Below are 10,879 nucleotides of genomic sequence, written 5' to 3'. Positions count from 1 at the left end.
TTGGTTTTCAACATGTGGCAGCCTATTAAAATATGTAATAACTCCATCAACCAACCACATACATATGTTAGTATATATTTGGAAGGGAACATATTGTAAGGAGCTTGGAGACTGAACGAGGTCTGATATATGTTGGAGAACAGGTTACAAAAAGCATCCAGAAGACAAATCTTCAGGTGAAGCTGCATCACACTTGGACTTTCCATTTTAACGGTATGATCCTTAACTCAATAAAGAATAGGTAAACAAATCCATAATACATTTTTTAAGCTGAATGCCCTCATCTTTCAAATGTATGGGGAAATTTTCCCAAAACCTAGTACTGATTTTTAAATGGTATGTACTGATGTTAAAGAGTTTGGATTTTGATTGTCTATAGCACATTGTTAGTAATATGCATCACTGATCTGTTGAACAGTTGACATTAATTTATTTAATAAAGTGACTCATGTTGGCTGTAAAAATCACACAATCATCAAGATTATAGGGTAATACATATTCAACTGACTTAAAAGGAGAGAATCAACCTTAAGAAATGTGTATTATTGACTCCCAATATGGGGTAAGTTTGGAATTAGTTTGGCAGTGTACCCAAAAGCTTCCATGCTTTTACATAGAATTTTTAAAAGTGATTTTCCATGTTTTTAAAGAATGTGCATGAGAGGTAGTAATTATTGTGACTGACAAACTCCTTGAAGATGGCAACTAAGATTAATGATGGAATTTTTGTTAACATAGTATGCCTAATAGGGCAACATTCTAACGTTCTGATAAGGAATGAAGGCCTTAATGAAATGATCAACGAAAAGAAACAATTAGCTACGCGGGTTAACATGGTATAACAGTTAAAGATGTACCGGTCGACCGGTTATATAAGACCGGTTGAGAGATTTTCTCAACCGGTAGACACTGCCGAATTTTGTAAGCAGCATCAAAATGCATCCGGTGAAGTTGTAGGTCAACCACTTTCTTCCACATTATAATAGCTTAGAGCAAGGGAAGAGAATAGATTTGGTTTGCGAGGAACCAAACAATTGTACCGATTGTTATTTTTTATGCTCATCAAGACCAACAACACCATCCCCTACCACAAAAAAGTTGGACAATCTGAAATATTGGTCTTGAACAAGGACCTCCAAAAGCACTACAACCTTAGCCTCAACAGCAGAACCATGTCTAGGAAGTTGAATTTAACTATTACTTCACTTGGTTGTCTAAGGTCAATATAAATTATGGTGCGTTTCTGTATAGATGTCAGACGTCGATCATTGTCTAACGCCATCTTTTTAGGGTATTGGTGTCGCATTTGCATTTTCACAAGTTATTTCCTCAACATAATGATTTTTAAGTGGTATTTAATGATTTTAAAAAGTATTGCTTATGATTGTGTATAGCAGAGAAGTATCAATTTTGCAACATATGACCTTTTAAATTGAAAATCATGGGGAAATATCACGTGTGCAGTCTAAACCGGTTCTATAATTTCTCAAATTCTCATTTGTATCAAAAAATGAGAATAGATGACGTTGTCGAATTCAGTTTATCTTCAAGTATGCAATCAATTGATACAAAAGTGATATGATAATTTGTTAAAGTATTATTGGGGCACTTTTTTACGTTATTTATGTAATGTAGATGATGCAATCGGTGAAGGAGAAAACAATCAAGCGGGAGTTTGAAGTGAAAGAGGAGGACGTCGTCAATGACGATGCATTTATCGGTGGCACTTACCACCTGGGTGGAAACGGTTTGAAAGAGAAGGTGTTGAAGGGTATTTCAGATGAAGAAGTCTACAAATTGCAATTCGATTGCATAGATGAGCTGGAACATTTTACAACATGTTAGCAAAAGTAGCCGGATTTAGTATTCGAAAAGATGATTTGAAGCGAGACAAGAATGGAGATATAATATCTCGAAAGTGGGTGTGTTCTAGAGAAGGACAGCGAGCGACAAAGTTTATTGAAAATGACAAGCGACAGCGTGAGCCACGATCATTGAGTAGAGTTGGATGTGAAGCTGCATTTCGTGTAGGCTTGAATAGGAAAGATGGAAAGTGGATTGTAAAGGAATTTATAGGAGATCATAATCATAATTTGGTCGATGCTATCGACACACAATTCCTTCGGTCTCATCGAACAATAAGTAATCCAGATAAGGCACAAGTTGATGTTTTGCGTAAAGTAGGTGTTAAAACAACACAAATTATGGACTATATGGTCAAACAATCAGGGGGACATGAGCACGTCGGTTTCACACAAAAAGATATATACAATCACGTTGATGCAATGCGTAGAAGTGAAATTAAAGACGGTGATGCAGAAGCGGCATTGGCTTATTTGTGTGGAAAGGCAGAAATGGATTCTTCATTTTTTTATAAATTCAACATTGATGAAGAAAGTCGACTAGCAAATTTGTTTTGGGCTGATTCAACTGCTCGAATGGATTATGCGTGTTTTGGAGATGTCCTAGCATTTGACACAACCTATAGGACAAATGCCTATAAAAAGCCTCTAGTAGTGTTGGTCGGTGTTAATCATCACCACCAAACTGTTGTATTTGGTTGTGCGTTATTGATAGATGAAAGTGTTGGGACATATGAATGGGTGTTGGAGACATTTCTTGAGGCAATGATGAATAAGAAACCCTTATCTGTTGTAACCGATGGGGATAAAGCTATGCGTAAGGCAATCAAAAAACTATTACCCGATACGTGTCATCGATTGTGTTCATGGCATTTGCAACGAAATGCATTCACGAATGTGCATATTAAGGATTTCTCAAGCATATTTGCAAGGTGCATGTTCATGCGTGGGAATGAAGCAGAATTTGAAAAGGTTTGGCATGAAATGGTTGCAAATTTGGGACTTAATGAGAATCGTTGGGTGACGGAGATATATGGGAAACGTAAAAGATGGACAGAGGCGTATTTACGTGGAAATTTCTTTGGAGGGATGAGAACCACACAAAGGTGTGAGAGTATGAATGCATATCTAAATAGATTCTTAAAAATTCGTTTGCGACTGTATGAGTTTGTACAACAATTTGATAGAGCCATAATGAGAATACGGCAAAACGAGGCAAAGGCAGAGTTCGAGTCGAACAATTCTTCACCAGTGCTTTCGACCAAACTATCCATAATTGAAAATCATGCTGCGACGGTATACACGAAAGAATCTTTCCTTAAATTTCGTGAGGAGATGAAGAATGCAGAGTTATTCTTTGTGGTAGGTCTTGTAAGTGATCATTCAATGCGGGCATACACATTATCTAAGTTCAGACACCCGAACTTAAATTGGGAAGTACAATTTTGCCCGGATATTGTAACACTAAAATGCTCATGCATGATGTTTGAGTCAATTGGCATCCCATGTTGCCACATGGTGGTGGTTATGAAGGTGGAGCATTTGGAAGAGATTCCTCAGTCATGTATTATGAAGAGGTGGACAAAGTTAGCAAAGGTGTATACAAGATCAGTACGAGTGAATGAGACGGATAACGACATGGATCGGTTTGTACGATATGGTTCATTGAGTTCGATGTGCAACAAGCTCTCCTACTTTGCGTCAGATACGTCATCTTCATTTATAGAGGCCAAAAATGAAATACAAAATTTGACGGCGAGAATGGAGGAACTCTATAACTATAATTTGAAAGGGAAGAAAATAGCAGCAGATGGAGCGACAAGCAATAACCAAGTTCGTGATCCAAATATTGTGAAGACTAAAGGGAATCCAAGCAAAGTGGCAATGAATGTTCAAAAGGGAAGACGATGTAGTCGTTGTAAAAGAGTGGGTCACACAATTCGAAAGTGTCCAGAAGCTACAATCCCTCAAAATGCTCAGCCGGGTTATATGGTATGTCATATTCAATTAAAAATTGCCCCTAAGATTAATTTTGGTAGGTGTACTTAAATAAATGACTAACATAATTGTTTTGATGGCATTATGAGTACGTAGGAGGAAACTAATTTGTCTTCCCAATGTGACATTCAAATGGAAATGATGCCTTCAACAAATTCATCAGTTGACATTTTTGCAAGCATACATGTATGTACAATAGGCTTGTTATATAATTTCCAAACATTGATAACATCTAATTGAATAATAATTGACAACACTTAATTTTTGAAAAATGCAGGGAATGTTAGGGGAGCATTTGTCGAATGACCGATCTGACATGTACATAGATTGTGGTGAACTTAATAATGTAAGATCGGGAATAAAGAAACACTTTTGACATGAATTTGAGCTATGCATTATTTAATGAATAGGTTTAATTAATTGGAATGGAATTGGACAGCTGAAAATAACAATGGAATGTGCATGTGCAGATAGCAGGATTTCAGCAACATGAACAAAATATGACAACACCATGTCAAGGTGGGGATCCAAACAAATATCCAAATATGGTGGAAATGCAACCTTTTTTTTATTCCTTAACGGAGTAAGGGATGGTAGGTATTAAATCAGTATTTTTATTAGTTGACGTTATCGCTTCTAGTAATGTGTACTTTTAACTTGACTATTTAATGAAAAGTTTGAATTTTGATCAAGAGTCAAGTTGATTGATAGACTGCAATATCCTCTACATCTATAATTTAATTGATTACAAGTGATAAAATGATTGGTAAATGGAGAAAACGATTCATTTATATCATGTCGAATAAAACGGTTAATTATGCAGATTTAATTAAATTCAATTGTGGTTAAAGTTTGACAAATTAGGTGGTTATGAGTTAACTATAGGAAAGTAATCAATATGATGTGTAATTCATATGAAACAAAGGTGTCGGTTGAGGAATTCCCTCAACCGGTTTAGGGATTTTTCCACCAGTGGCTACCGGTTGAGGAATTTTCTCAACCGGTTGAGACAATTTCTCAACCGGTATCCACTGGTGGAAAAATCCCTCAACCGGTTGAGGAATTTCCTCAACCGGTTGAGGAATTTCTCAACCGGTTGAGGATTTTTTCCACCAGTGCCTACCGGGTGAGGAATTTTCTCAACCGGTTGAGACAATTTCTCAACCGGTAGCCACTGGTGGAAAAAACCCTCAACCGGTCGAGACAAATTCCTCAATCGGTTGAGACAAATTCCTCAACCGGTAGAGGTATTTTTCCACCAGTGCCTACCGGTTGAGGAATTTTATCAACCGGTTGACACAATTCCTCAACCGGTTGCCACTGGTGGAAATTGTCTCAACCGTTTGGTACATGCGGTCGACCGGGTAGGTCGACCGGTTGCATGCACTTTACACAACCCTCAACCGGATGAGCAAATTCCTCACCCGGTTGATACCCATCTTCAACCGATTGCAACTGGTTAAAAAACGATCTACCCATTGAGAAAATCCGTCAACCAGTTTGCTATATTTGTCAACCCGTTCCCACTGGTCAAATCATTCGTCAACCGGTTGAGACAATTTCTTCATTGATCAACCGCTTTCCACAACTCAAAAAATTGGTCACTCCCTTTAGAAAAATCTTCAATCACTCAATTGAACGCCGACACCAGGTCATTCTGCATCCAAAATTGTTTGAGGTGGTTGGGACAAATCCTGAATGAGTTCACACTGCATCCATAGGGTCATTATCAATATGAGGAATGTTCTCAACCGGTAGGCATAATGCGTATGCCTATGAAAAGTGGACTTAGCTAAATCGTTGGACTGGTTCTTACCGGCTGAACCTCATTCATCAACTGGTCTACTAATGTACTAACTATATATTTTTAGCATAGATAAATGAATATTTACAAATCTGATTAGATTAAAGATCGTACAAAATCACACATGTCGAACATGAATGATACCAATATATTACAATTTCATTTTGCCTACCATATTGAAAGAAGAGTATTTGGATAGTCAAATAAAATGGACTTAATCATTAATAATGTATGGTCATCGAATCTCACAACTTCCCAATAAACATGACCATATGTGGAGATGGAAATGATAAATATTAGAAAAATAACAAATATCATAATAATAATTTTTTCATTGCTCGTGTCGACGTCTTTGTACAAACAATAGCCACAATGGTTTGTTTTTCTCTATTTCCCTCGTGTAAAACTAAATCACATGCTATTTCTCGACGTATTTTAAGGGAATTACAAAAGTCGGATCTCGTCATCGAATCACCATTTTTGAATCTCTGCATATGTCTAATGACATGCACTCCACAGTCCCACCTAAGAAAGAGAAAAGAAAAGCAAAACAACTTATTGAATGGTTGTCTAATTATACATCAGAAAAAAGAATATTAATGTGAGTTATGTATTCATACTAACCCATTATCTTGGGTTGGAATCGAAGGAGCCCAATCAATGGAGAATTGGAAGACATCTTTCCTTATGTCATACAGTTTGAAGAACGTTTGACAAAATTCAACCTAATTTAGTTTGAAAGTGGTTAATAAATATAGAAGAGAAAAAAAAACCAAATAAACAGGAAAACAAAAAGGAGAAAGCATACCACTTTTTTCACACTCTTAAACCGGAACTCGTCCCGACTCTTCGATCGTAATGAATCCAAAATTTGGATATCAAAGTCTTTGAAGTCAATGACGCACAGATACCAATGACCAGGGCAATCGTCATGCATTGGAATAAATAGCTGTAAAGGTAGGAAAACAATATATATGACTTGGGCCACAAAAAATATAGTATATTATAGGTGAAAACATTACAAATAATTACTAACCTTCTCGCAATCATCCAATTCGCTAATGTACTTACTCACGATGGATGTTTTTCTATCGAAAAAAGGATGAGGACTCCCGCCCAAAATCATTTGCTAATAAGAAAACATAATACGAACATTAGTATATTGTACTTAATATGTAAGTAAACAACAAGAGAAATATGAGCTTACTGAAAATGTCGTGGGAAGATAGCATCTTATACTTCGTATGCCTATGAATTGTCTTTCAAAATAATTTAGCTTTGAGGCTTCTAGATTTATTACCTGTTGTTGAACAATAACTTCAATAAATTTATTTAACTAATATAGCACGCATTTGATATAAATGAAGTAGGTACTTACAACATCGAACAAATTTTGTCTAGGACGTAAGCAGTGAAAATCTCCACGAACTCCATGTTCATGACCAAAGTCAACAAGAACCTCACTAAAATAATAATATGTTCAAACAAACTTGAATAAATTGGAAGCATATGAAGGCTAAAATTGTAACAACACATCTATGAATGTTCTAGACACGACCAACCTTTTTGACAATGCTCTATTGAAAACATAATCAGCGACAAGAGATTGAAGTACATCGAATGATTGAGTATCCACCACGTCTTCACGAATGGACATGGGGATTGACTAAATCGAAAACAAGACATAATTATTAACTATATATGTTAAGTATCAAAAATAAGAACAATGAGATTAAACTATTTGTATTATACCTCTGATGCTTCGTGTTTTACCATCTTCCTTAATTTGTGTACAAACGGGGAGACCTTGAATTTACTTGGTTTCCTCTCCCTTGATGAACGTGTTTTCATGACATGATTAGGATAACCACATAGTGCTCGTAATGGTTCCTAAAATGGAAAATGCAATTAATATACATCTATTTACTATGTAATGGTTAAGTAGTTGTAAAGAAAATAATTTTTTCTTTTATATGATACATACCTTTCCATAATCTCTTCTACTCCTTTTGATTGGAAGTGGTAAAATATTTTCATTTTCGTCTGGAATGATATGCACTTCAATTGATGTAGCACATGCATCTTCATTCTTTTCATTCAAGTCCTCGGTGCATAACTTCTCATTTGACAAAGTGTGAAGATAATGTTCATTCACATTCATATTGTTCGTATCTTCCAAACTTCTCTCGCATGGGAGCATGTCATTCTTCGTTCCTTCCTCATGAATTCTCAAAGGTTTTCCGCTTGACCTAAGAAAGAGACCTTTCACTGTAGTATAATTCTCCTCAAATTTAGCCAAAATTTGATCACAACTACTACTACTTGCACCATAAGCCATATCAATTAGATGTGTCTTTAATTGTTGAAAGGTTTTATCCATCTCCATTAAGTTCCCACCATCAACCTAGTCATATATACGAACGTGATTAATAACATCATAATACAAAGCTTCAATGCTAATATAGATAGTCACGAAGAATATTGTAAAACACTTACTCGTTTAATAACATCTTTGTTTTGATTGATTACAAATTTCTCATCGTCCTCATTCTCACTCGCCATTGTCGTTGCATTTCCATCAACGCAATCCCTTATCTCGTTTTCTATCACCCATATTTTGAGCTACAATATATTCATCAAAATATACTACATATCAGATTTTAAACCACTAAAAACTTAAATAAATAGTAAACGACTTTCAAAACTATAACTTACATTCTCATTTGCATATCCACCAAGTTTTTTCAATCTTCGTTTCCTGTCCAATACTTCATCATCTCCCCAAGCAGTAATCCGAGGAGAAGGTCGAGTATAAAGCGGTAGAAATTTCTCTTCAAACGATATATGCTCGTGGTAGAATAACTACGAGTATATTTGACATAGATATATAGTTAGTTCATAAATTATATTAAAACAAAATCGTATTTCACTATGATGTAAATTAATTACAAGGACATTACCATTAAAAACAATAAGCAACCGGAAACCCCACTTTGTTGTTTCTTCTTAAACTCTTCAATCCCGTGCACAAGATAGGACAACACAAATTCTGCCCAATTCATCTTCTTTATTGAATCGATGTCTTCCACAAGATGTAAGAAAGAACGATTCACAAAAAGCTTCATTGTTGGGCACAATAATGCACCCAACACAAATAATACAAAACGAACTTTAAAATCGTTTCCACCCTCTTTATCCTCCCTAATTTGATTTTCTAACATCACTAATGGCAATCGCCCTTTTTTATCACAATATTTTTTACGTAAATCATTCTTATGGCTAACATCTTTGTTCATGCCAATCTTGAACCCTCTTGCCCTCAATCCCATAATAAATTCAACATCAATGGGGGATAATTTGATACAAGTATTATACAACTTTAAGATATAAGTGTTCGAATTAAAACTATTTATCAACCAAAGACATAACCCATGATCAATTTTCCTACATCGAAGTTGCAAGAGGCTACCAAATCCTATTTCTTCTATGGCTGCCTTTTGCTTTGGTTCTAATTTCTCAATCACTCTAATCACTCGCTCGGGGGAGCATCGAGTCTGAAGATATAACTGAAAAGATACACAAACATCAAACATGTTTACATTAATATAATTTCCAACAAATACATAAGTAAAGAAATTAAATATTCATTACAAAAAAAAATTACCTTTGGAACCACACCCTTTTGAAGTGAATATTGTTTTGAACTTTCTTTCGACTTTGCCATGAAATTTTCTTTTTCTACTTTAGAAAGTGCATTCCACTTCTTGCCCAATTTTTTCCTCAACTACATTAATTGGTCACATAATTTAAATTCTAATTGTAAAATGTAATTATATTAGACATAGCAATATTACTCCTTACATCATCATTTATCTTCACTCCTTTATCCTTCTCTTTCATCATGGCTAATTGATCGTTACTACAAAACAATTTCAAACAAATTTAACTATAACAACCACAAAAATTACATTAAAAAACATATTATTTTACATATTTCTATTTTCCCTTACTAGTAATGTATCCAAGCGCCGATAGGCCTCTTTGGATTTCTAACAACTTCAAGACCATCGCGTTCGCTCCTAAAAATTAAATCAAATCGTTTAAGTCAATTTTTATAATATGATTTCGGATATAATAAATCGAACATACTTTCACCACCACATTATCTCAACATAAGTTTTTTTTCACATTTCAATAAATTTTATATTTATATCTTCCTACAATCAATCAAATGCCAATTAAAATACAAATACCATTACAACTACAACATCCTCCCTAAATCTTCGAGAAGAAGAATCTAGCAGAAAAAATAGCTGACCTGGACATCGGGAGAAATGAAGTCTAAGACTCGGATCTTGGCACCGACCTCGTCCACAATCCTGAGCTCGCGGTCCTTGAGGGAGACTTCTTTGATGAGCTCAAAGACGTCGGCTTGGAGGAGGTTGGCCCGGTTCACGGCGATCGTGGTCTCCACCCACCTGTGAAGACGTCTTTGATCCCGGTTGACGGCGAAGGTGGTCTCCACCTAGCTGTGGAGACGTCTTTGATAAGGTATGGGACCTCGGCCTCGAAGAGGTTGGCCCGGTTGAAGCCGACCGTGGTCTTCACCCAGCTGTGGAGAATCAATGGAGAGCAAAACGGGAAAAGGGAGAGAAAACAAAGATGAGAGCCGACCGTGGTCTTCACCCAACCGTGGTCTTCACCCAGCTGTGGAGAATCAGTAGAGAAAAATACGGCAAAAGGGAAAGAAAACAAAGATGAGAGCCGGCCGTGGTCTTCACTCAGCTGTGGAGAATCAGTGGAGAGAAAAACGGGAAAAGGGAGAGAAAACAAAGATGAGAGCCACACAGCACAGCCAGCTACGGGAAGAGAGCAAACTTGGGGGGGGAACAGAGCAAATTTGGGGGGAAAAGGAGGAGAGATGGGGGAGAGAACGGGAGAGGAGGTACCCGGTTTTTAAAATTTTTTTTTTCATTTCCATTTGGATGGCTGAGATCTAGTCATTTTGATCCAATGGCTGAAAAAAAATGGAGGCATGGTACCGAAGGAGGCATTGTAGAATTTCCCTTATTAAAAATGTATTAGATGTATGTCATTTCAAACCAATTCAAGTTTTGTATGATGCAAATTTTATTTATTTCCAATTTTGTTACATTATTAATACAAACAGTTCTTAGATGTTACTTCATACGATTTAATACAATTTAATTTAACT

General features: G+C 36.1%; 1 protein-coding gene and 4 long non-coding RNA genes across 5 annotated transcripts; 1 reads left to right on the top strand and 4 right to left on the bottom strand.

Moving 5' to 3' along the window:
- The first annotated feature begins 1,520 nt into the window (after positions 1–1,520).
- Positions 1,521–4,353, top strand: LOC117930401 (protein FAR1-RELATED SEQUENCE 5-like). The gene is made up of 5 exons (XM_034851048.1): positions 1,521–1,550; positions 1,636–1,771; positions 1,846–3,233; positions 4,138–4,206; positions 4,300–4,353. Exons 1-5 carry the CDS (start codon positions 1,521–1,523, stop codon positions 4,351–4,353), a joined length of 1,677 nt encoding a protein of 558 aa, XP_034706939.1.
- A 1,605-nt stretch (positions 4,354–5,958) lies between these two features.
- On the bottom strand, positions 5,959–6,349 carry LOC117926478. Its single transcript, XR_004653137.1, has 2 exons — positions 6,289–6,349; positions 5,959–6,189 (listed from the first exon to the last, which is right to left on the bottom strand). It is a non-coding gene; the product is annotated as an uncharacterized LOC117926478 (long non-coding RNA).
- Position 6,350: 1 nt separating this feature from the next.
- On the bottom strand, positions 6,351–6,785 carry LOC117926470. Its single transcript, XR_004653134.1, has 3 exons — positions 6,701–6,785; positions 6,473–6,613; positions 6,351–6,389 (listed from the first exon to the last, which is right to left on the bottom strand). It is a non-coding gene; the product is annotated as an uncharacterized LOC117926470 (long non-coding RNA).
- A 139-nt stretch (positions 6,786–6,924) lies between these two features.
- Positions 6,925–7,580, bottom strand: LOC117926648. Its single transcript, XR_004653201.1, has 3 exons — positions 7,417–7,580; positions 7,043–7,127; positions 6,925–6,964 (listed from the first exon to the last, which is right to left on the bottom strand). It is a non-coding gene; the product is annotated as an uncharacterized LOC117926648 (long non-coding RNA).
- A 1,961-nt stretch (positions 7,581–9,541) lies between these two features.
- Positions 9,542–10,105, bottom strand: LOC117907447. Its single transcript, XR_004650000.1, has 3 exons — positions 9,983–10,105; positions 9,675–9,743; positions 9,542–9,583 (listed from the first exon to the last, which is right to left on the bottom strand). It is a non-coding gene; the product is annotated as an uncharacterized LOC117907447 (long non-coding RNA).
- Positions 10,106–10,879: the final 774 nt, after the last annotated feature.

This window comes from Vitis riparia, chromosome 2, assembly GCF_004353265.1.
Source record: "Vitis riparia cultivar Riparia Gloire de Montpellier isolate 1030 chromosome 2, EGFV_Vit.rip_1.0, whole genome shotgun sequence".
Lineage (NCBI taxonomy): Eukaryota > Viridiplantae > Streptophyta > Magnoliopsida > Vitales > Vitaceae > Vitis > Vitis riparia.
This window is presented reverse-complemented; position numbering and strand designations above follow the sequence as displayed.

What these genes read in the sequence shown, in the direction of transcription:
- LOC117930401 (XM_034851048.1), top strand. Translation starts at nt 1,521, where the DNA reads ATGACGTTGTCGAATTCAGTTTATCTTCAA. An exon ending in CGAATTCAGTTTATCTTCAA is followed by an intron (nt 1,551 to 1,635) that starts GTATGCAATCAA and finishes TATGTAATGTAG; the next exon opens with ATGATGCAATCGGTGAAGGA. An exon ending in ATTGTGGTGAACTTAATAAT is followed by an intron (nt 4,207 to 4,299) that starts GTAAGATCGGGA and finishes GGAATTGGACAG; the next exon opens with CTGAAAATAACAATGGAATG.